Source organism: Mustelus asterias, chromosome 28 (assembly GCF_964213995.1).
Source record: "Mustelus asterias chromosome 28, sMusAst1.hap1.1, whole genome shotgun sequence".
NCBI classification, from domain to species: Eukaryota; Metazoa; Chordata; class Chondrichthyes; order Carcharhiniformes; family Triakidae; genus Mustelus; species Mustelus asterias.
The window spans coordinates 2,661,371-2,687,875 of NC_135828.1; the positions used below are offsets into that span (position 1 = coordinate 2,661,371).

Sequence of the window (26,505 nt, forward strand, 5' to 3'; positions counted from 1 at the left end):
ATGATCCGAAAAAATGTCACCAAAAACGTTTAATTCTCATCTCTTAAGTTTAACAACCCCGCCCTCTCTCTCCTTCATCCCCTCCATTTTACACAAATTAATTACTTGGGTTTTGAACAGAAAATCTAACTTTAATTCATTCTTTCTTTTGCAGAAGCAGGCAGCAGATTGTCGGCAGCATAAATCGGAACCTGCTGAAACTGGGAGCAAGGTAGGAGAGCAGATTAACATAAGTTGGCATGACCTGGATAACTTGCATGCGACAGTTGCTTACTCCATTTGAAAGGAATATTTTGTAAAGCACTAAATAAGTCATCTCCATTGCTTAAAGAGCGGCTCCAAGTATTAAACATATAAAGACTTACCATTCTGTTGAGGTATGAATCCCTGACTAGGTTGTGTTGGATGCACTTGAAAGCCCTGAGTTGGTGGACCAGGCACAACCCCTGGCATACCAGTCTGAGGAGCCGCAGGTCTGTGATTAGGTTGGGGTGGGTAATGTCCTGTTGGAGGCTGGGACGGGGGGAAGCCAGTCTGAGACTGCCCTGGCAGCGGTGGTCCATGCATTGCTGTTGGTCTCGACACCCCGGGTGGAGGAGGGAGGTTCATGCCGGTCAGACCCGTAGATGTGGGGGGAGAGGTGTAAGTTGAGGCAGGGACAGTCTGCCCAGGAAAGGGATGCTGAGGAGGGTTACCAGCCTGGGGTATGCTCGAGGAAATATTCTGTAGCGGAGTAGAATATTGTGTGTACACTGCTGGCCCCGTGGGTGGAAAACTTGCTGTAGTTTGACGATGCGAGGTTGGTGGCCCTGTGAACAAAAGACATGACAGTCAATGATCAAAGTTTTCAAGATATTAAGGAAAACAGATAGGTTACTTCGACTGATTGAGAGGTGTCTCGGACAAGGGCGGCACAATAGCAAAGTGGTTAGCACTGCTGCTTCACATCACCAGGGACCCAGGTTCGACTCCTGGCTTGGTCCACCGTGTGTGGGGAGTTTGCAAGTTCTCCCCGTGTCTGCGTGGGTTTCCTCCGGTTGCTCCAATTTCCTCCCACATTCTGAAAGACGCGCTGGTTAGGTGCATTGACCCGAACAGGTGCTAGACTGTGGCGACTCGGGAAACTTCACTAACTTATTGTAGTGTTAATGTTAGCCTTATTTATGACTAATAAATAAACTTTAAAGGGGACAGTTTCTAAATACTGAAGCTGGACCGTTTCGAAGTGAAATGAAGAAACAGTCTGACACACGGAGCAGATGCTGGGACTGCCTCTTGCAAACCGCAATTCATTCAAGATGAATTGTTACGTTTGATTCTGAGATTGATATGGGGAGACAGTCGTTCAGTGCTTATGTCACAAGAATAGTAATCCAAAGGCCCAGGCTAATAATCTGGGGAAATGGGTTCAAATCCCACCACAGCAACTGGTGGAATTTAAATTCAATTAATAAATTTGGAATTGAAAGCTAGTCTCAGTAAAGATGACCGTGAAACCATTGCTGATTGTAAAAACTCATCTCATTCATTAGTGTCTTTTAGGGAAGGAAATCTGCTGTCCTTACCTGGTCTGGCCTACATGTGACTCCAGACCCATAGCAAAGTAGTTGACTCTTAACTGCCCTCTGAAAGCAGTTCACGGGCAATTATGGATGGGCAACAAACGCTGACCTTGCCAGAAATGCCCACATCACATGAAAGTATAAAAAAGGATTTTTATTAACCAAAGGTATTAAGCGTTATGGAGCAAAGGTGTATTAATGAAGTTATGTCGTAGATCATTCATGATCTAAATGAAGGGCGGAACAGGTTTGACTTGCTAAATGGCCTCCTCTTGTCCCCATGCAGTTTAGACAAAGGCGGCCAAGGATAGATTCTTGGGGAACACCAAAGGTAACAATGTGGGAGCGGAAAGAGAAGCCATTGCAGGTAAAGACTTTTAACTTGTATAAAAATCAGAATTTTTAGTAATCCCACGACCAGGGGTCAGAATCACACTATCACAGAACTGATTATGGGACTCTAGGCAGACAAGTAACTATTAATATAATGCAAGGAGACTATCAACAATCTTTGTCCTGTACAAATGACGGTGAATTCATCCCCAAATTATTTTCTCATTAATTCACAAGTAATTATCTAACTCTGATCCCCTCTTTCTGCAGTTACCTCCATCATAATAATAAGAAAGCATAAACCGGAGCCAAAAATGTATGCCACTCATACCAATGTGTAAGTGTCTGTGCCCATGAGATCCCAATCTTTGCCAGGTCATCAGGAGATGGGGAAAGAGGGCAATGAGAAACTCATGTTCCTCACCATGGAGGAAATGCTGGAGTGTGAATCCAATCATACAATTTCTGTTGACATAGCAGTTCCTGCAGAAATGACTTTGGGTGCAAGGCAATTTAGCATGGCCAATCCACCTAACCTGCACATCTTTGGACTGTCGGAGGAAACCGGACCACCTGAGAAAACCCATGCAGACACGGGGAGAACGTGCAAACTCCACACAGACAAGGACCCAAACCGGAAATCGAACACAGGTCCCTGACGCTGTGAGTCAGTAGTGCTAACCACTGTGTCACCGTGCCGCCCTTATATCAGCGGCGAGTTCATCCAATAGTGGGAAGCTTATCCCAGTCTGCTCCTGTACATTTGCTGGAAAGCGGTTGCAAAGCAAAGACAGAGATTTGCTTCTTAACCAGTGAGGAGAATGAGACCATGCTCAAGTGAAATAGTTAAAAGGATTGTGATTAGGAAGTAAATGGCAATTTAAGAAAGCATGTAAAACATATCAGTATGTTTTATATTTATGTAAAATGGGGGAATGTTTCAAACAAAAATAAAGCTTGTGCATTTCACCAAATGTGAGCTGGACTGATCACCTTCCAAGGACAAAATTCTAGCGGAGTAACAATTCAACCAATTCACACTTCAGCTACTTGTAAGAGATTAGATGAAATGGGGGGGGGGGGGTGACTCACATGGAACACATTAACCAGCTGGGGTGAATGGCCTGTTCCTGCGCTGTGAATGTTATGCAACGACAGGAAAAACTTGCGACGTGATTTTCAGAATTATAGTTCAGATTGATATATTTTAAACATATGAACTCTTTGGTCTTTGAAGATGACTTTGATTGTACACAGTCCCATCATTAACATTGCTTACCATAACTCTGACTGACAGGAGGTGGTGCGTTACTGGTAGAACCACTGATCTGCATGGCTGCCATCTGATTTGGTAAATGCTGAGCATTACTGGGCGAGGGTGCATACTGTTGGTATGCTATCGGCTGACCACCAGGCATGTACGATTGAGACACTGGGAACCTGTGAAGGAATTTTAACAGTTCAGATTCCTGGAAACACAAGTTATTTCAATACAGTTAATGGAAAGTTTACACCCTGGCTTAGCAATTAAGCCAGCAGAGTCAACAACATACTGAGCAATTACTCTGAACCCAGGTGTTTCTAAACTTTCTCCTTACATCTGCTTCTGCAAAGTTCTTGGGAAGGCTGCATTTGTATCATCACACTTGGGTTGATGTAAAGTAGAGCAAGCAGTTCTGAAATGCACAGCAGCGATAATGACGGAAGCAGAAACCGCATCAACATTCAAGAATCAATTTGGCAGGTGGCAGAAGGGAAAGGTAAGAATAGTAGAGGAGGTAACAGTGAGACTATTGCACACATGGAGAATAAGCAACATAGGCTGGTTGGGTTGAACTGCTTGTTTTAGTGCTGCATTTCTATGTACTTTTGGATCATGATCTTAATTTTAAAATCCTTGTGGAGAGTTTAGTCTTTACCCATGCAGTTTATACTGGTTCTTCCCCAATAAGTAATGGATAGATAATACATTCATGAACAGAGGATGCTGGAAAGACCTGCTGAGTTTTTCCAAATCCTCTGTTCTTGTTTTAGATTCCAGCATCCGCAGTATTTTGCTTATTTCAAAGAATACATTTATTTGGGCATCTCAGCTAACAAATAACAGAGTCTAAAACTTTCTATGCCATCACTGCACATTTTAAAACGAGCAACATTTATCTTTGACTTAAATAGAAATTTTTGAAACGCAGTCTGTTGTGACCTGCCTATCCTAAAAAGACATATGTAGAGTGCAGGCCCGTAAGTCACTCAGGGCTCAGAGTGTCAAAGTTCACGCTCAGGTCCTCTGAACTCCCAAAGGTTCTGGTCCAGTTGCTTTAAGTACAAATTGTGTACGAACCTTTGCATCTGGTCGGTCATCGCAGGGCCATTCTGGATGTCCCCCTGGCCGTACTGGTTATAGGCTGTCGATTGTGCAGCTGTTGAGGGAGGTAATGAGGTTGGGGGTGCTCCTGATGTCGGCCTTAATGGACCTGCAAATAACAAAACAGGCTCGTTGGGATTTTAAATCTGCATAAATTGAGGAACACGATTAACCCTGGAGTGAACATCGTGATGCCATTAGAACATCACAAAATTAAAATTCCGTATTATGTGGAAGTAAAGCGAGAATCTTTGTTCCAACTAGCAAACTCTGAAAGAAAAGAATTCTCAATTCAGTTCAGGCAAGTCGGTGTGAAATAGACAAACCATAAAAGTAATAGTTTAGATATAAACACACAATCACCACATTTTAATGCAAAAAGGTGACAGTCATGATGCAGAACTCATTTTGTAGATTGCTGCTGATTCACTGAAATGTGACGGGGATTTCACAACAGGGTTTGCAGTGCAGGACTGTTCAAGGTTAACATTGATACAGTGTGGAGGAAACAGCTTCATCTGTAATGTTCATTGTGTCCGGTTCTGAAACATACTGGAAGAATTAGAAAGGTCCCGAAAGCTGTGGCTTATCGGATTTGACAAAAACATAACACGTGTTATTCATCACTCCCTCAACTGCTCAGGGATAAAGTTATCAGAGAGATCACGTTGCTCCCATCTGTGCCGAGTTTGCTGGGGAAACTGCAGGGGCCTTGCTATCTCTGGCCTAGCAAAATCATGATGTGGAGATGCCGGCGTTGGACTGGGGTAAGCACAGTAAGAAGTCTCACAACACCAGGTTAAAGTCCAACAGGTTTATTTGGTAGCAAATACCATAAGCTTTCGGAGCAATGCTCCTTCGTCAGATGGAGTGGTCTCTGTTCTCAAACAGGGCACAGACACAGAAATCAAATTACAGAATACTGATTAGAATGCAAATCTCTACAGCCAGCCAGGTCTTAAATGCACAGACAATGTGGGTGGAGGGAGCATTCAACACAGGTTAAAGAGATGTGTATTGTCTCCAGACAGTACAGCTTGTGAAATTGTGCAAGTCCAGGAGTCAAGCTGTGGGGGTTACTGATAATGTGACATAAATCCAACATCCCGGTTTAGACCGTCCTCATGTGTGCGAAACTTGGCTATCAGCCTCTGCTCAGTGACTCTGCGCTGTCGTGTGTCGTGAAGGCTGCCTTGGAGAACGCTTATCTGAAGATCCAAGGCTGAATGCCCGTGACTGCTGAAGTGCTCCCCCACAGGAAGAGAACAGTCTTGCCTGGTGATTGTCGAGCGGTGTTCATTCATCCGTTGTCGCAGCCTCTGCATGGTTTCCCCAATGTACCATGCCTCGGGACATCCTTTCTTGCAGCGTATCAGGTAGACAACGTTGGCCGAGTTGCAAGAGTAGGTACCATGCACCTGGCAGATGGTGTTCTCATGTGAGATGATGGCATCCGTGTTGATGATCCGGCACGTCTTGCAGAGGTTGCTGTGGCAGGGTTGTGTGGTGTCGTGGTCACTGTTCTCCTGAAGGCTGGGTAGTTTGCTGTGGACAATGGTCTGTTTGAGGTTGCGTGGTTGTTTGAAGGCAAGAAGTGGGGGTGTGGGGATGGCCTTGGCGAGATGTTCGTCTTCATCAATGACATGTTGAAGGCTCCGGAGGTGATGCCGTAGCTTCAGTACTTCCCCGGAGCGGAGAAGCTACGGCATCTCCTCCGGAGCCTTCAACATGTCATTGATGAAGACGAACATCTCGCCAAGGCCATCCCCACACCCCCACTTCTTGCCTTCAAACAACCACGCAACCTCAAACAGACCATTGTCCGCAGCAAACTACCCAGCCTTCAGGAGAACAGTGACCACGACACCACACAACCCTGCCACAGCAACCTCTGCAAGACGTGCCGGATCATCAACACAGATGCCATCATCTCACGTGAGAACACCATCTGCCAGGTGCATGGTACCTACTCTTGCAACTCGGCCAACGTTGTCTACCTGATACGCTGCAAGAAAGGATGTCCCGAGGCATGGTACATTGGGGAAACCATGCAGACGCTGCGACAACGGATGAATGAACACCGCTCGACAATCACCAGGCAAGACTGTTCTCTTCCTGTGGGGGAGCACTTCAGCAGTCACGGGCATTCAGCCTTGGATCTTCAGGTAAGCGTTCTCCAAGGCGGCCTTCACGACACACGACAGCGCAGAGTCACTGAGCAGAGGCTGATGGCCAAGTTCCGCACACATGAGGACGGTCTAAACCGGGATGTTGGATTTATGTCACATTATCAGTAACCCCCACAGCTTGACTCCTGGACTTGCACAATTTCACAAGCTGTACTGTCTGGAGACAATACACATCTCTTTAACCTGTGTTGAATGCTCCCTCCACCCACATTGTCTGTGCATTTAAGACCTGGCTGGCTGTAGAGATTTGCATTCTAATCAGTATTCTGTAATTTGATTTCTGTGTCTGTGCCCTGTTTGAGAACAGAGACCACTCCATCTGACGAAGGAGCATTGCTCCGAAAGCTTATGGTATTTGCTACCAAATAAACCTGTTGGACTTTAACCTGGTGTTGTGAGACTTCTTACTCGCAAAATCAGGCAGGGGCGTATGGACAGAGGAAAAAGGTGGCTGCGATTTCAGCTTGTGACTGCTCCACAGCAGCTCAGAATAGACTTGGACAAGATTGCCTTGCCCTCCACATTCAACACCAGCCAAATATTTGCGGTGAAATCAGCATTTATTTTGCATCAATATTTGAAGTCCCAAAACCCATCGTTCCCATGACATCATTCGCGTGCTATACCCACTCCATTCATCCCTCTCAAATCATCCCCACCCCATCCCTCATTCCACACCTCCTTCGCTAGCCCCATCCCTCCCTCAGGGCCTCCCCTCGCTCGCCACCTCCCTCCCCAGCCACCTTCCTTCCTCCCTCACTCACTGGCTTCCCTCTCGCTCTCTCCCAGGTCCCCCTGCCTTTCCTCTCTCCCTCGCAGGTCACCTCACTCGTGCCATTGCCCCACCAGAAGATGCAGACACCAGAACTGCATTATCCATAATGATAATACAAGGTTTAGTTAATTGCTTTTGCAGAGTAAGTATAGAGAAAAGGCTGAAGCTCGGTGACTTTTTGATTGATAGCTCCATATCATCTCTGGAATCTGCAAATTACATCACCTCCAAGAGACATCACCTTGGGATAAATCCTAAACCTGAAGCAACTTACAGGCCTGGTTCCCTCGAGCGGCCTTTCAAAGAGTGCTGACAGGAAGGGGGAAGCAGACGACTTATCCAGCAGAGAGTTATGGCAGCGAGAGAGTTGGCCGGTTAAAGGTTAAGTTAGCCCCTCTCACCCCCCGCTCTGACCAGTTGTTCAGCCATGATTCTATTCTTCTTAATGGTGCGTCTTGTGTCCTGTTGGTTTCCAGACTGCCTCATTTCTGGCTAGTTCTTGGAATAAGATTTGTTTTCTGAAGCCCTTTTCAATCATGTGATTGGCACGGTGGCACAGTGGTCAACACTGCTGATTCGGTGCCAGGGACCCGGGTTCAATTCCGGCTTTGGGTGGCTGTGTGGAATTTGCACGTTCTCCCCGTGTCTGCATGGGTTCCCTTGGGGTAGTCCAGTTTCCACCCTCACTCCAACAATGTGCAGGTTAGGTTGACTGCTTATAGTAAATTGCCCCTTAGTGTCCCAAGTTATATAGGTTAGGGGGATTAGTGGGGTAAAGACATTGGGCCTTGGGTATCATAGAAATCATAGAAACCCTACAGCGCAGAAACAGGCCATTCGGCCCATCAAGTCTGCACCGCCCACAATCCCACCCAGGCCCTACTTCCATATCCCTACACATATTACCCGCTAATCCCTCTAACCTACGCATCTCCGGACACTAAGGGGCAATTTTAGCATGGCCAATCAACCTAACCCGCACATCCAGGGATAGGGCCTGGATAAGAGTTGGTGTGGACTCGAACGACCTCCTCCTGCACTTTAGGGAATCTATGATTCTAGACGAGGTTCGGAACACTGACAGACTGCTGCCCAGGTTTTGTGTTGGATGGGAAGAACAACAATTGACGTACTGCTGATGTATTAGCAAAGCATGGAAACTAAAATCCAATTAAGATCACAAGTTTTTATTTTCCATAGAGACGCACTGTACAAAAGGTACACAATGAAAAATTAATGACTGTGCAGAAAGATTAAAAATCTTTGCTAACCCTTATTGAAATGTTAAAACGGTGAAATGCCCAGCAACAGTAAACATAACCAAAGCAAAATTAGAACTTTGTTCTCCAAAAAGGCTGAATTTAAAATTCACAAAGTTCTCTCACCAAACGAGACAATTTGTCTTGACTACAGAAAATTTTGTACTGAAGGTCTGATCAGCAGCAATGAGACTTTCCTTCAGAAATGGTGACTGGTTAAAAATTTAAGCACTGTGACTGAGACACAGCGGAAGCTCAGACATAACTTCATGCAAAGGTGGGAGATGCAAAAATCCTTGAAGATGTGGCTTCCCACTCGCCCTGCCTGAACAAGATTCCTTTCGCAACCCAGGGCGCTAAATTCACATGAAGGAAAAAAGCCCTGCAGTCAACTTGTGAAACTGAAAGCAAACTGTGATGGCGATCGAGCACAGAAACTTGTATCACAATCGCCATAAATTAGGGAGAATTTCAGAAATGGTTACTGTTTAGAAAATGCTTCACTTCAGTAAATAATCAAGTTATTCAAAAGCCAAATGAAAAAGTGACATTAGTAAATGTGCCGTCTCCTGCTGAAAACAGGCCACAGAAGAATATCAAGCACCATTAAGCACACCTTCCACGTGCTTTTATTCAATTTTAAACCCAAATCTTAACATGCGAACAATATTAGTAACACTCTACATCCCATCCTAATGGAAATCCTTACTGACAAATCAACATAGGCAACACTCAGTGTCTGATGCTGCAGGTCCAACAGAGCCACAGTGGGAAGATATTTAATTCCAAGCTGGAGAAGGTGTGGAGTCAAGTGGATGAGTCAAAGGCTGGGGTTTGATGGATAATTACTAATTGCACAAAAATAAGGTTTTTTAAATGAAGAGGCATATAATAAACATTGGTAACAAAGCGGAAAACAGAAATGAAGGAGCACATAGCAGAATAAGAGAGGAATATGGGCAACATACAGGTAAATGATGGTTTTTAATAAGCAGTTAGGAAATAGGATAGTTAAAGTGATGGGGGCACTCTCACAGAGCAAAGGGTGACAGAAATGATGAAGTATTTCACTTCAAATTGGTGAGAGGTACATGAAAATGGGTGTACCCCAGGCGTCTGGAACAGCCCACCACGGAACACAAGTATGAAGTTAATTCAACTGTATATAGATAAGTCACCAGGCTCAGCTGTTTACTTCCCACGAGACCGAGGGAGGATGGGAGGAGGCAACGAGCACACACATTACTATCGGAAATGGGAGCGTGCTGCCCGATTGCAGTGTAAGACATACTACATATCTAACCAATAAAGCAGGAGATGTGGGAAAACATAATAAACTATTTACTCTTCCCTCAGGAATGGATAAACCGCAGAGTTCAAAACTGGTGGGATGTAAAGGAAGATTCATCCCAGAGAATCGTGTTGATACCATTCTTGTTTTGGAAATAGGCACACGGGGAAAGGTATTTAAGTTTGCCAATACTAAGGTTGGGAAAAGGAAGAGATTGCCGGAGGACAGACAGGCCGGCAAGTTACACAATGCAATTCAACACAGAAAAACAAATAACATATTTTGGGAAAAATGGGGAAAGAAAGAGTCTTGCAAATGGCATGATTTTGTGAGATCTCGCAAATTTATCGAGTACAGGTACAAAGATATTTAATGGGAAGTGCAGATTGAAAAGGCCATTGAAAAAAGAACAGCAAAGATAATTCTGGGTTACGTGCAAAGGAACAGGAAGACAATGAGGTTGAATTTGCACCAGTTATTGGTTAGTTGGAGTTGGAGACCAAGTTGTACAAATCTCTTTTATAGGAAGATATGAGAGCCATGGAAAGTAAACAAAGAATCACTGAAATTGTGTTGAGAATGCAAGATTACAGTTCTAAAGATTTTAAAAATTGAGGATTTTTTTCCCCCATGGTAAAGCACGAGGTTAAACTGGGACAGGTCTTGCTCGGTCATCTGAAATAAGGAAGGTAATGAGGGTAAACAGATTTAAATGGTCTTCTGGCTGTGCTACAGTACCCAGAGGCAGGTAAAGGTCTCGGGAAGTGGGTGAGGAAAAGAATGAGGAACTTCTGCTTTAAGATAAAAGCTAACAGGGGCTGTCTACAACATGTGCTGAAAATTGCAGATTCTTAACTTCTCCTCTCTGCTCTCCCCACCAACGAACTGATAGCTCCCACTTCCCCAGGGGAAATCCCTGACAACAACAAACATTCAACAAGGGAGAAATGTTTAAATACCATGTGTGTGGATCGTGGCAATCATAATTCCACAATGGCATGTGCAGGAGGAACACAGTCCCAAAGACACAAACACTAAATAATATCATTCTTATGATACAATTCCCCATTTACACCCATCCTTCAGCACTTGCAGATGGAATGTTAGGGGAGTTAGTGGAATTGTGGCATTGCCTCTGGACTAATCCATTGGAAGAAGTCTCACCACACCAGGTTAAAGTCCAACAGGTTTATTTGGTAGCAAATACCATAAGCTTTTGGAGCACTGCTCCTTCGTCAGATGGAGTGGAAATGTGCTCTCAAACAGTGCAAACAAACAAAATCAAGTTGCAGAATACTGATTAGAATGCGAATCCTACAGCCAGCCAGGTCTTAAAGGTACAGACAATGTGGGTGGAGGGAACATTAAACACAGGTTAAAGAGATTGTATTGTCTCCAGACAGGACAGCCAGTGAGATTCTGCAAGCCCAGGGGGCAAGCTGTGGGGGTTACTGAAAATGTGACATAAATCCAACATCCCGGTTTAGGCCGTCCTCATGTGTGCGGAACTTGGCTATCAGTTTCTGCTCAGCAACTCTGCGCTGTCATGTGTCGTGAAGGCCGCCTTGGAGAACGCTTACCTGAAGATCCAAGGCTGAATGCCCGTGACTGCTGAAGTGCTCCCCCACAGGAAGAGAACAGTCTTGCCTGGTGATTGTCGAGCGGTGTTCATTCATCCGTTGTCGCAGCCTCTGCATGGTTTCCCCAATGTACCATGCCTCGGGACATCCTTTCCTGCAGCGTATCAGGTAGACAACGTTGGCCGAGTTGCAAGAGTAGGTACCGTGTACCTGGTAGATGGTGTTCTCACGTGAGATGATGGCTTCCGTGTTGATGATCCGGCACATCTTGCAGAAATTGCTGTGGCAGGGTTGTGTGGTGTCGTGGTCACTGTTCTCCTGAAGGCTGGGTAGTTTGCTGCGGACAATGGTCTGTTTGAGGTTGCGTGGTTGTTTGAAGGCAAGAAGTGGGGGTGTGGGGATGGCCTTGGCGAGACGTTCGTCTTCATCAATGACATGTTGAAGGCTCCAGAGGAGATTTCCACTCCATCTGCCGAAGGAGCAGCGCTCCGAAAGCTTATGGTATTTGCTACCAAATAAACCTGTTGGACTTTAACCTGGTGTTGTGAGACTTCTTACTGTGTTCACCCCAGTCCAACGCCGGCATCTCCACATCATATCTAATCCATTGGTCCAGAGACCCATATCCCACCACTCTCTGGAGAGACAGTTTCAAATCCACCACAGAGGAGCTGGTGGGGTTTAAATTCTGAGAGTAAATCTCAGATATGAAGCTGGTCTCAATAATGGCGACCATGAAACAATCATCTGTTGTTCACATCTGCTGAGCCTCTAACAGGAAACTGATCAGCTTTCACAGACAAGGGTTTTTAATTTATAAAACAAGACCAACTTATTTTATTAGCAGCTTTAATGAGTACATCTTTCCACATCACCTCTACTGCCTTTTGAAACTCGGCACTTGTTACCCAGAAACGTGCAGAAAGAGAGACAAAAAAGCAGAATTTTATAAAGTCACCGTCAAGAACATTGAGACTTTCACATGCAACTCAGGAGAAGGGTATCATGCAGGGGAAGGATTTTGTTTAAAATTGTGTGAATAAGTTGGACTGGCAACGAGCAGAGTGAACCCGGATTCTGAATCAATTCACACTGCACTCTTTCTGTTTTTAACTAGTTGACTATAATACGAACCTTGTGGTGCAGCAGTTGGTTCGTAACCTTGGACAGGCCCATTATACGGTCCGTATTGAGAGGTTGGAACTCCTGCCGTATGCTGGTTATTATATGCAAACTGTTGGTACCCCTGATAACCAGGTTGAGGTTGCCCATAAGATTCCATGTGACCCTGCTGATTCATTCTTATTTGGCCAAGTTCATCCCCAGACTGGTCTTACCTGGAATTAGAACAAAAGAAAACATTTAGAACTGGATCATAAAATTCTCTAAGTTACTCTCTGCCAAAGTCAAATGCAACTTAATCCGTACGAACATGGTCCTTCCTGGGCCGTGCAGTGGTGCTTTGTACTGAGGCATTAATACATCACACCAGAACAAAAATGCAAGGTCCACTTTATGCATTTCAAAGCTGACATAGACTGAAAGGTCCTTCATCAGGTGAGTTACCTGATGAAGGAGCAGTGCTCCGAAAGCTTGTGCTACCAAATAAACTTGTTGGACTTTCTCCTCAGACTGTAAGGCACAGAGACAGGTGTTAACTTACATAGGACAGGCAACACAAACATTACAGGTTACATAAAGGTTATTGTAATGGCGGCACATACAGTTGACACACCTTTCAAACACCAGCACCTCACTTCAGGCGATAGGTCCGAGACCTGAAACATTAACTCTGTTTCTCTCTCCACAATACTCAGAATCCCTACAGTGCATTAGGAGGCCATTCAGCCCATCAAGCCTGCACCAACAACAATCAGATCCAGGCCCTATCCCTATAACCCCACGTATTTACCCTGCTAGTTCCCCTGATACTAAGGGTCCATTTTACATGGCCAATCCATCTAACCCACACACCTTTGCACTACGGGAGGAAACCGGAGCACTCGGAGGAAGCCCACACAGACACGGGAAGAATGTGCAAACTCCACACGGACAGTCACCCAAGGCCGGAAGTGAACCCAGGTGCCTGGCACTGTGAGGCAGCAGTGTTAACCACTGTGCCACACTGCCAGTTGTTGAGTATTTCTGGCATTTTCTGTTTTTGTTTCAGATTTTCAGCATCCAGCAGTATTTTGCATTAGTGGCCAAGTTTAAACATCCAGCTACCAAAGCATTTGCCAGCTGTTCAACTGGATAATTCCGACATCCTTGCACAGACATGGAGGAGCTGATCAAAAGCATGCCGAAATCTGCCAATGGAAACGGAGTGAGAAACATTCAGAGACTGGCAGGTTGTAGAGCAACTGGTGTGAGGTTATACACAGCGAGGACCTCAAAAGCAGCTTCTCTGGAACTGGGTTTAATTGTTCAAATGAGAGTCATAGAAAGAAAACAAACAATTTTTAAAATCGCTTTCTGGAAATGTGTTTGGGCAGTGTGAATATAGCTGGACAGTATAAACCAGTCTTTGCTGTAGCAAAAGGAATTTTTAATAAAGAATCTGTTGCTGCTATGCACCATTCTCCAGTTAACGCAGCAAGCAAATTCTCGCGCCCGTGCTACATTGGAGAATCCAGCCATTAGCAGGCTCAGGGGACAGGTATGTAATTTCTAAACTTCTCCTGCTCAGTCTCCAAAGTGCTTCAGATAAACAGTGTTCGTGTACCATAAAAACAAATAGCCTCACACTTCACAAAACACTTCAGCTGCAGTTATACTGCCGCGTATCTGAAACAAGACATATCCCGGCTCAACACACAGCAAGACTCCATGATATAATGCAGCCTGACATCTCGGAGGCTGACAAAGCAATGATTGAAGAGCTCAGCACAAATATCCTTCAAATCATTCACATTGCTCTATCTTTGATTTGATTCATTGTCACATGGATTGGGAGACAGTGGAAAGTATTGTTTCTTGCACACTACACAGACAAAAACACACTTCGTAGAATACACAGGAGAGAAGGTGCAGAATGTAGTGTTACAGTCACAGATAGGGTGTAGAGAAAGACCAGCTTAATATATGGTAGGTCCATTCAGAGGTCTGATGGCAGCAGGGAAGAAGCTGTTCTTGAGTTGGTCGGTACTGCTATTAACAATTTTACAAAAGAACAAGCACTGGGACAGCACGGTGGCACAGTGGTTAGCACTGCTGCCTTACAGCACCAGGGACCCGGGTTCGATTCCCGCTTGGGTCGCTGTCGTTGAGGAGTCTGCATGTTCTCCCCGTGTCTGCATGGGCTTCCTCCGCGTGCTCCGGTTTCCTTCCACAGTCCAAAAGACATGCTGGTTGGGTGCATTGGCCATGCTAAATTCTCCCTCAGTGTACATGAACAGGCACTGGAGTGCGGCGACTAGGGGATTTTCACAGTAACTTCATTGCAGTGTTAATGTAAGCCTACTTGTGACATGAATAAATAAAATATGGACCAACTTTGAAAAAGTTCAACGAAAAAGTTTTCAAGTTTGCACTTTCATACAATGGAAGTGTTTGTGTGGGCTCAGGGGAGACACACATGCAGTGAGATACACACAAGTCTAATCGGCCTTGCTGTATGGCACTCAGGCATCAGAGGGGGGAAGCATAGGAGCAATTAAGTCACTTTCTACTTCCAGACTGTCCTGTAACCACTTTCCATTGATGTGAAAGATGACCTTGCAAGGCCCTCGGCTATCCACATTTCAACAAAGACAGTCACAAAGTCTCTCCAATATTCTAAATTGGTTTTGAACAAAAAAGCATTGCGAAGTTGGGAGTTGGATTAAATGCTGTGATAAGTTTGCAATTACATCAAAGTGAAGTCACCTCACGTCAAAGCACTGCTCTATATCTGAGCCCATCCCTTCGTTTGGAGGTGAAAGCTATATTCACAGTTCAGCATGCACTCCGCAAATAGCAAAAGGTTCCAAAACAGACAATGTTGCATAGCAATGTCACTACTCAGCTTGTGAAGTGACCAAAATCTCCACATTCTGCGTGAATCTTCCATAGGAGAGATTATGATAAAACAATTTAAATTCAATTTCTAAGTTGAATGTCACAAAGCTAATCTGGTTAAAAAAAAACTACTTTATCAATAATGTTCAGAGTGCAAAAGCAACCTTCGACCTTTGGCCTTACTGCAACACATGTTGAAGTATTTGCCCAAGTGAAACTAACCCATGCCACATCAACAGGAACACAAAAGCCAAACTGGTGGTATAATTAAAGATGTTGAAATGTTTGAGATTAGTTGATAATCACTTTTTGATCACTAAATTACAAGCTTCGGGACAACCCTTGCCCAGTGGTGCGGCAAAATGAGAAATAACCTGACATTCACTTTGGCAGCAAATGTAGTCATTAGTTATGGGATGCCAGACTTTATTCCCATCATACTTGCTAAACTGGAGTATTTTAAATAGATTTGTCGCCCAGGTGTCGAAACCCAGCAACAGACCTGTACAGAAGCAATAAAGGCGAGAGCAGGGAGCGAGTGAATCGGATAAATCAACCCTCAGGTTCTAAGGATATACACACATCATTTAGGCATCACTTGCTGATTAGGAACTTAGAACTGTTTGAATTACTGACTCAGAACTCTCCACTAATCAAACATTACAAGATACCGGAACAAAGTACCATGGTTGCTGATCTGATCTAACCTCACAAAGCCAATTATCAAAGAAAAACATCAAACCACTTAAAGGTGCCTAGCTGGTGCTCTGTTTGTGGATTTATAGTTTGGTTTCTACCTGCCAGCTCAGCTATCTGTTTGCACATTGCTTTATGAATTTTACCTTCCAAGATACCCAGGGCTCCCAAGTTTCAGACAAACCAAAATGAACTGCATTCTTGCACTGATGTGGGCTTTTATTAAAGAAATGACAGAAACCGCTCATGTTCTCTGAAGCACGAGAGTAATTTTTTTGTGACCACAAAAGGCACACCATTCGGGTTTATCCATTTCATTGCAATAAATTCTAAAGGTTCATCACAAGTCATGAAGTGTCGTGTCTGATGTCAATTAATAAAATTATACTTTGGAGCTATTGTATTTCATGAACCTATCAAAGACGCACATATTCACAATCCAGTATATTTCAGCAATACAGCCTCAGGTACAAACACTGAGGATATGTAATTCCAGGTTCCACAAATTTTAAATTGTGTGATTTTACTTGATGAGAAACTGATTTTAACACAACTGCTCAATACTTGTTGCAGGCAATGCACCCTTGATATGGTTCAGAGATTGATCCCTGTCTAAATAACACATTAAAATATCGTAGGAGCAAGAACAAACTACTTTCACATTTTGCAGCTTCTGATTTAGGAAAATATTCCACATTAATACTAAACCTTTGAGTTGCTCGACAAGGTTTATACTCACTGATCGCAGTCATTATATGAACAGGCGAGACAGGGTAGATTCAGAAAGAATGTTCCCAATGGTGGGGGAGTCCAGAACTAGGGGTCATAGTTTGAGGATAAGGGGTCAACCTTTTAGAACTGAGGTGAGGAGAAATTTCTTCACCCAGAGGGTGGTGAATGTGTGGAATTCACTCCCACAGAATGTAGCTGAGGTGAAAACGTCGTCTGATTTCAAGAAGAAATTAGAGGATATTGAATTTGATGATCAGCCATAATCAAAATGAATGGTGAAGCAGGCTCGAAGGGCTGAATGGCCTCCTCCTGCTTCTAGTTTCTATGTTTCAATGTGAAGCGACGAGGAGCCAGATTTTAACTTCATCCATTCACAAACATGCTCACTGTAATGTCAGAAGATAATGGCTCATGAAATGGAGAGCATTACTCACATACAACACCCTCCCTCAGCCATCGCTGATTCAGTGGCACAGGTGGATCTAGTTGTTGAACAAGTTTCCCAGGCAAACCTAAACCTGCCCGGTGTAAAGTTTAGCAACTTACACTTGAAGTGGTTGAAAAGTGACACCATTTTTAAAAACAGCACCAACAGCCACAGTCCTGGAGCAAGTCGGCAGACAAGGAGCGGCAACATCACAAGACGAATGCACAAGAATTAAAGGGAATGGTTCACGGCCAAGCTGTTTACACTCAATTCATCCAAAGGGGGTCATTTCAACCCAACCTGCTGGGTGGATACCAAAGTTTTAGGCAGAACCCACTGGGCAACCTCACTCCACCATCAGAGGAAAGATCATCCAGTCATTTAGTGTCCACTAAAACCACCAACAACTTGATAGATGTAGCCCTCCTTCCTAAACTATGTTCAGTGTCTACATCAACTTAAAACTGTTACCATCTCCACAGAGACTGATAACTTAAGATTCATTTTCTAGTGACCAACTTAAACAAGATTGAGTTTTGCAACTTTTACTGCAACAAACTAAAAAGCAACATTGAATGAACACTATTTTTGAAGATAAATATCTTTCAACGGCAGAACAGAAAATAATTTTCTCGTTAATATTTAAAACAACCAAAAATCTCCTATTCCATGGCCAAACTGCCCTTCAAGTAAGCATTCAGCACCTCCAGTACTGAACCAGTGCAAAGTGGTTCTCAGCTCGCCAGCCCTTCCCAGCTTGGAAACTTTCAATCCCAGAATGGTCATTCATGGTGGGGGGGTTTTCCTGGAGATTTTCCCTCCAGCTCAAGCTTGGCAAACCTTCCCGTCATGTTTTAAACACTTGCCAATTTGGTCTTCCATTATTGAGGTCCCAGCACTGATCCCTGTTGCACACCACTCATTACATCTTGCCATCCAGAAAATGACCTATTTATGCCTACTCTGTTTCCTGTCAGCGAGCCAATCTTCTATCCATGCCAATATACTACCCCCTACGGCATGACCTTTCATTTTCCATCACAACCTTTGATGTAGCACGTTATCAAATGCCTTCGGGAAATCAAAGTACAGAATATCTACTGGGCATGTGACCCCTTCATTCTTCCCAAATTAAATGCAGTCCCAAAACACAACAACTTTATAAAACCTCACATTTGGGACAAGGTCTTTCACATGGTGGTCATCCATGCAAGTTAAAAATGTGATTACTTGGTGTACTATACATGTAAACAGGGCAGCGTATGCCAAGTGGTGGTGACTTTCTGAAGTTTGCCAATAGCAAATAGACTTGCTGTTTTATGTGCCCATTGAGAGGTTCTCTATTATGATCTAACCGAACTCCTGACCATCCATCCATTGCCCTATCAATGCTCAGATTATTCTGTTCCCAAGAAAAGCATTACAGAAAAACTTTTAGGATTGAAATATGCAAAGCTTTCAAAGGTGTGGTTCTAGGCTTTCAGCATTGCAGTGTCCACACTTTTGTCCAAACTGACATTGAATGCCAGACACACAATTCCTACCGATATGAAGAATACCACACAAATGGTGAATCTTCAATTGTAGTGTGGAAATAAAACTCAATCTGCCACACTGTCCACACACCCATTCCCCAAGATCAGAACAGTACCAATCTTAGTCTACAATACCATAGGCACTCTGCAAGATGTGAATCCCGCATCAGTATCATAAAATCCCTACAGTGCAGGAGGCGGACAATCGGCCCATCGAGTCTGCACTGACTCGCTGACAGAGCAACCCAACCAAGCTCTATCCCCATAACCTCACATAATTATCCAACTAATCCCCCTAAACCTAAACATCTTGGGACACTAAGGGGCAATTTAGCATGGCCAATCCACCTAACCTACACATCTTTTTACTGGGAAGGGTCAAAAGTTCTATATAAGTCAGTTAGTTGGGAGGTTAGTCCTCTTGTTGCTGTGGAGAAAGGCAGAGCTGTGACTGGTGACAGGATTTTTGGGGTAAGAATTAGTTTTAAGTACTTTCCCGCGGGTGTTATTTATTTATTTATTTAATTTAGTTTTAAATTTTGGCGCGCAACCGGCAGTGGCCGCGGGGTTTACTGGGAAGGGTCAAAAGTTCTATATAAGTCAGTTAGTTGGGAGGTTAGTCCTCTTGTTGCTGTGGAGAAAGGCAGAGCTGTGACTGGTGACAGGATTTTTGGGGTAAGAATTAGTTTTAAGTACTTTCCCGCGGGTGTTATTTATTTATTTAATTTAGTTTTAAATTTTGGCGCGCAACCGGCAGTGGCCGCGGGGTTTACTGGGAAGGGTCTCTTGAGTTTTTTTTAGTGCACAGGAGGTTTAAAAGGCAGGTCCCACTATCTAGCGGGCAGCGTTGGGAGCGGGCAGCGGAGTGAGAAGGAGCTGAGTGAGAACTGAGGGGCTTTGGCTCATCGGGCTTAGGCAGAAAGGGCGAGCAGGGGTGAGTTTCTTATTTTTAAAAAATTTTATTTACAAGTTACTTTTCTCCGGGTACCTTGGTAGAAATAATTTGGAACAGAGAGGAATAATCTTCATTCACTTTTTTCCCTGTGTTTAAAAGGGCAAGTATGACTGTCAGGCCAGTATGTTGTTCCCAATGTAGGATGTGGGAGGTCCTGGAGGCTCCTAGCCTCCCAGACGACCATATCTGTGCTGGGTGTGTTGAGCTGCGGTTCCTAAGGGACCATGTTAGGGAACTGGAATTGCAGCTCGAGGACCTTCGCCGGGTTAGGGATAGTGAGGAGGTCATTGACAGGAGCTATCGGCAGGTGGTCACACCGGGACCACGGGAGGAGGGTAACTGGGTAACAGTGAGGAAGGAGAAAGCTCGGGTGATGGTGAGCACCCCGGTGGATGTGCCCCTTAATAATAAGTACTCCTGTCTGAGTACTACTGGGGTGGACAGCCCACCTGGGGGAAGCAGCGGTGGCAGTGTCTCTGGAGCTGAGCCTGGCCCAGTAGTGCAAAGGGGTAAGGAAAGGAGGGTAGTGCTAATTGGGGACTCTACGGTGAGAGGGTCAGATAGGCGTTTTTGCGGACACAGACGGGACTCTCGGATGGTGGTTTGCCTCCCTGGTGCAGGGGTCCGGGATGTCTCTGGTCGAGTCCCAGAAATCCTGAAGGGGGAGGGAGAGGAGCCCAAGGTCGTGATGCATATAGGTACTGCTGACATAGGTAGGAAGAGGGAAGGGGTCATGAAAAGAGAATATAGGGAGTTGGGTAGACAGCTGAGAAAGAGGAATGCAAAGGTAGTAATCTCGGGATTGCTGCCTGTGCCGCGGGAGAGTGAGAACAGGAATCGGTGGAGAATTAATGCGTGGCTGAGGGACTGGAGCAAGGGACAAGGATTTGGGTACTTGGATCATTGGGACCTCTTTAGGGGCAGGTGTGACCTGTTTAAAAAAGACGGGTGGCACTTGAATCCCAGGGGGACCAATATCCTGGCGGGAAGGTTGGCTAAGGCTACTGGTGAGACTTTAAACTAGAAAGGTTGGGGGGAGGGAATCGAAATGAGGGGACTGAGAGCGAGGAGGTTAGCTCGCAAATAGATAAGGAATGTAGACAGGGTAAGAGGGAGGTTAGACGAGTGAGGGAGAAGGGAAGTGCTCAGGCTGAAGGTCTGAGATGTGTCTATTTTAATGCCAGGAGTGTAGTGAATAAAGTGGATGAGCTTGGAGCGTGGATTGCTGCTTCGAATTGTGATGTGGTGGCCATTACGGAGACTTGGATGTCTCAGGGACAGGACTGGGTGCTTCAGGTGCCGGGTTTTAGATGTTTCAGGAAGGACAGGGAGGGAGGCAAGAGAGGGGGGGGAGTGGCACTGTTGATCAGGGATAGTGTCACGGCTGTAGAGAAGGTGGACGCCGTGGAGGGACTGACTACGGAATCTCTGTGGGTGGAGGTTAGGAACAGGAAGGGGTCGGTAACTTTGCTGGGTGTTTTCTATAGGCCGCCCAATAGTAACAGAGATGTTGAGGAGCAGATGGGGAAACAGATCCTGGAGAGATGTAGGAATAACAGAGTTGTCGTGATGGGAGATTTTAATTTCCCAAACATAGATTGGAATATCCCTAGGGCTAGGGGTTTGGATGGAGAGGAGTTTGTTAGGTGTGTCCAGGAGAGTTTCCTGACACAGTATGTGGATAAGCCTACTAGAGGAGAGGCTGTTCTTGATCTGGTGCTGGCTAATGAACCTGGACAGGTGGAGGATCTCTCGGTGGGTGAGCATCTTGGGGATAGCGATCATAATTCTATCTCCTTCACGATAGCATTGGAAAGAGATAGGGTCAGGCAGGCTAGGAAAGTGTTTCTCTGGAGTAAAGGGAAATACAGTGTCATCAGGGAGGAAATTAGACGGGTAAATTGGAAGGAGGCATTCTTGGGGAAAAGTACCGAAGGAAAGTGGAGGATTTTCAAGGAATGTTTGTCTGGAGCTCTGCATGACAACGTTCCGATGAGACAGGGGGGTGTTGGTAGGGTACGGGAACCGTGGTGCACGAAGGTTGTGATGAACCTGGTGAATAAGAAAAGAGAGGCGTACAGAAGGTTCAGAGAGCTAGGAGGTGTTAAGGATTTAGAGGAGTATACGCGATGTAGGAAGGAGCTTAAGAAGGAAATTAGGAGAGCGAGAAGGGGTCATGAGAAGACCTTGGCGGGTAAGATTAAGGAGAATCCCAAGGCTTTCTACAAATATGTCAAGAGTAAAAGGATGAGATGTGAAGGCATAGGACCCTTAAAAGGTGAAGGGGGAAAAGTTTGTGCGGAACCGTTAGAAATGGCGGAGGTGCTTAATGAATACTTTACCTCGGTATTCACGGTGGAAAGGGATCTGGGTGGTTGTACTGCTGGATTGCGGAGGACAGAAAGGATCGAGCATGTGGACATAAAGAAAGAGGATGTGTTGGAACTATTGAATGGCATCAAGGTTGGTAAGTCGCCGGGACCGGATGGGATGTACCCCAGGTTACTGTGGGAGGCGAGGGAGGAGATTGCGGAGCCTTTGGCGATGATCTTTGCATCGTCGATGGAGACGGGAGAGGTTCCGGAGGATTGGAGGATTGCGGATGTGGTCCCTATATTCAAGAAAGGGAACAGGGACAGCCCGGGAAATTACCGACCGGTGAGTCTAACCTCAGTGGTTGGTAAGTTGATGGAGAGGATCCTGAGAGACAGGATTTATGATCATCTAGAGAAGTTTAGTATGATCAAAAGTAGTCAGCACGGCTTTGTCAGGGGCAGGTCGTGCCTTACGAGCCTGGTTGAGTTCTTTGAAAATGTGACCAAGCACATTGACGAAGGAAGAGCGGTGGATGTGGTCTATATGGACTTCAGCAAAGCGTTCGATAAGGTCCCCCATGCAAGACTTCTTGAGAAAGTGAGAGGGCATGGGATCCAAGGGGCTGTTGCCTTGTGGATCCAGAACTGGCTTGCCTGCAGAAGGCAGAGAGTGGCTGTGGAGGGGTCTTTCTCTGCATGGAGGTCAGTGACCAGTGGAGTGCCCCAGGGATCTGTTCTGGGACCCTTGCTGTTTGTCATTTTCATAAATGACCTGGATGAGGAAGTGGAGGGATGGGTTGGTAAGTTTGCTGACGACACCAAGGTAGGTGGTGTTGTGGATAGTTTGGAGGGATGTCAGAAGTTGCAGCGAGACATAGATAGAATGCAAGACTGGGCGGAGAAGTGGCAGATGGACTTCAACCCGGATAAGTGTGTAGTGATCCATTTTGGCAGATCCAATGGGATGGAGCAGCAGTATAAAATGAAGGGTACCATTCTTAGCAGTGTAGAGGATCAGAAGGACCTTGGGGTCCGGGTCCATAGGACTCTTAAATCGGCCTCGCAGGTGGAGGATGCGGTCAAGAAGGCGTATGGCGTACTAGCCTTCATTAATCGAGGGATTGAGTTTAGGAGTCGGGAGATAATGCTGCAGCTTTATAGGACCCTGGTTAGACCCCACTTGGAGTACTGCGCGCAGTTCTGGTCACCTCATTACAGGAAAGATGTTGAAGCCATTGAAAGGGTGCAGAGGAGATTTACAAGGATGTTGCCTGGATTGGGGGGCATGCCTTATGAGGATAGGTTGAGGGAGCTTGGTCTCTTCTCCCTGGAGAGACGAAGGATGAGAGGTGACCTGATAGAGGTTTACAAGATGTTGAGGGGTCTGGATAGGGTGGACTCTCAGAGGCTATTTCCAAGGGCTGAAATGGTTGCTACGAGAGGACACAGGTTTAAGGTGCTGGGGGGTAGGTACAGGGGGGATGTCAGGGGTAAGTTTTTCACTCAGAGGGTGGTGGGTGAGTGGAATCGGCTGACGTCGGTGGTGGTGGAGGCAAACTCGTTGGGGTCTTTTAAGAGACTTCTGGATGAGTACATGGGATTTAATGGGATTGAGGGCTATAGATAGGCCTAGAGGTGGGGATGTGATCGGCGCAACTTGTGGGCCGAAGGGCCTGTTTGTGCTGTGGCTTTCTATGTTCTATCTTTGGACTGTGGGAGGAAACCGGAGCACCTAGAGGAAACCCACACAGACAGGGGGAGAACGTGCAAACTCCACACAGACGCCCAAGGTTGGCTAACAAGCCCCTGGCATTTTAATCAGGAATTCTGTGGACTGGAGGTTTACTGTCGATAATCTAAAATAATGAATACAGTTATCTCCATCAGGACCTTATCAATGACTACACCGAGGCTGTTCATTGGGAAACTTCAGAGTAGCGCACACCTCTGGGAAATGCTTGTAACATCTTGTTATTCAGCCTGTACCTACAGCTTTTAGGAGAAACAAATCATAGAAAATGGAAAACAAGGAAAGTATTTAACTGCTCAAAAGAAGATGAGCGACGTATCACCCAATTCTCCCGAAAGAAACAAAAAACAAAAGATTTCAACATTTAAATAAGGCCTGAGGGAGACAGAAAAGATCGCAACAGATTCCGAGATGAGGATTCCAACACAGTGTGGATGGGCAAAACAAGACAAGAGAGTTAAGTTTGATACAACTTGCATCAAGATACTTAGAGACACAGTTATGCCACAAGCACTGAAGGACTGTGCACTGTACCACAGGGCAAAGTGGGATATACAGGCACGGTAGTCTTTCAGTTCAGTTATTATTTCTCATCACGGATGCACTTTAGGACGTCCAGTGATTGTGAGAGGCTGTAAACAAATGCGAGTCCATCTTCCTCATCGTTATTTTGCCGTGACCAATGCTAATCAGGGACTGTAAAAATTCTGCTCAAGTTTTCTTTAAAAACAGTTGCAACATCTGTGATTGTTTAAAGGGTAGCAAAATAGATTTCAGTTCAAATAGAGCTGTAAACTCATTGTCACATAGCAGTTAATGGAACTGCTGCTGAGCACAATAATACACAAATGGACACTGAACTGAGAAGCCCTCACATTACACCTGCCAAGATAACTCTCACAAGGAATCTAAGAAACTTATTCAAAGTTAGACTGTTGCAGTTACTGGCCAGTGAAAATTTGAGATTAAAGTCAGTCATGACCCCAACTGCAAAACAAAATTCCATTTTGCTGCCACGAATTAAGCTTCCCAGACAGGACAACGCTGGCCTAGATTTTGTGGTGGTCATGACAGTGAATCTATCAGCGTTCACCATCGTTACTCCAGCGAAACTGACAGCAACTTTGGAAGCTTGCACAAGAATGCAGATGTTCAGAAGTTTCTGTTGATGATTCCACCCTTCTCCAGAGGGTGTGGTGCTCAGACCCCCGGGACCGCAATCAATGTAAAATCACTAAACTGATGACAAGTGTCATTTCTTGCACTAAGTCCAGCTATAAAAACCCTTGAAAAACTTTGATTTTGATAATTAGGTGTGATTTGATGTAACTGGGTTTTTAAGCAATGACTAATAATTACTGCCAAACACCCTCACTGGTCTGAAAATCTAATTCGATATTTGCAGAATGACAATTTCTCCTTCAAGATAATGGAACCCCTTAGGTTTAGGGCTTCCCAAAAGTTCATTATATTTCAACTCTTCAGCTTCACCCCACGTGTACATCCCAATCATTTATTTCACACTCAATAAATGTTTAATCGAGAGTGACTTCCTGGTTTATTTTCTGTCAGACGAATATGACTGGCCCTTGTATATAGCATCATTATTGCTGGAAACCGGGAGGGGGCCCCTGACTTTACAACAGATTCAAAAAGAGAAAATCCACCTCTCACAGATTCTCATTTCCATGGCCAGCAATGACCACGAAAACCTGCCCAATTCCTCAGGCATTTAACTCAAGACTATTTGCCAATTCTCCAGGTTCCACAGCAGCAACTGCCATCAGCACAGTGCTGACTGTGACACATTTAATTCTCAATAAGTCCATCTGTTTGTGTTCCAAGAAATGTCTTCTTGCGAGCTTTCACTTCCTTCAGGGCAGGCTGAATCTTATAACAGAAACAGAGGCCAGATTTCTGGACTATACACTCTGCAGTATATTTGGAAGCAAGATGAAACGTTAAATCGCAAAGCATTTTTACTGGAAGAGATTTCACCCAGCGTTCACTAACTATTTAGAATAATGTTCAGCTGCTGATAGTAACATTTGGAATTGAGGCCATTCAGCCGAGTCTGATCTTTTACCTAATTAGATCCCACTGATCTGGTCTCAAAGCCTTCAATTGTCTTCACATTCAAAGCCGGGTGGAGGGAACGATTCTAAATTTGCATCAAAGTGCTTCCTGGTTTCCCTGTGAAACAGTCTAGCCTTAAAATTGTTCCGACGCTCCGCAGCAGAGCAAATTGCTTCACCGTATCAAACCCTTTTAATATTTTAAACTACTCCATCGGATCACTATTCAATCTTATAAACTCAAGGGAATACAAACAGAATGAGAGTTTACTCAACCTGTCCTTATAATTTAATACTCTTAAGCCTCATTGCAAGTTTATGCCGTGTTGAGCAGAGTGTGTGGCAACAATAAGAAATGCCAGAACCATACTAGTAGACAGCAATGCACTGGCAAAAGGAAGTATTGTAAGAAGTTTAACAACACCAGGTTAAAGTCCAACAGGTTTATTTGGTAGCAAAAGGGGTGGCTTGTGCTACCAAATAAACCTGTTGGACTTTAACCTGGTGTTGTTAAACTTCTTACTGTGTTTACCCAGGTCCAACACCGGCATCTCCACATCAAAAGGAAGTATTGACAGCTCAATAAAAAGTAAGAACCAGAGGAAAGAGAGTATTAGTGGAAAGAGTCCAGACACCACAACAGAAAGAAAATACTTCAGTCCAATTG

General features: G+C 44.9%; 1 protein-coding gene across 6 annotated transcripts in view; it reads right to left on the reverse strand.

Moving 5' to 3' along the window:
* The window catches only part of LOC144480181 (protein transport protein Sec24C-like), an 82,401-nt gene that overhangs the window by 47,472 nt on the left and 8,424 nt on the right, over positions 1–26,505 (reverse strand). For all 6 annotated transcript variants that reach the window (XM_078199336.1, XM_078199335.1, XM_078199332.1 and 3 more), the window contains exons 2-5: positions 12,489–12,691; positions 4,237–4,369; positions 3,175–3,335; positions 366–809 (exon numbers count right to left, since the gene is read on the reverse strand). In XM_078199336.1, coding sequence (XP_078055462.1) covers positions 366–809; positions 3,175–3,335; positions 4,237–4,369; positions 12,489–12,654 — 904 coding nt within the window. In that variant the 5' untranslated portion in view covers positions 12,655–12,691. The remainder of the gene's footprint in view (positions 1–365; positions 810–3,174; positions 3,336–4,236; positions 4,370–12,488; positions 12,692–26,505) is intronic.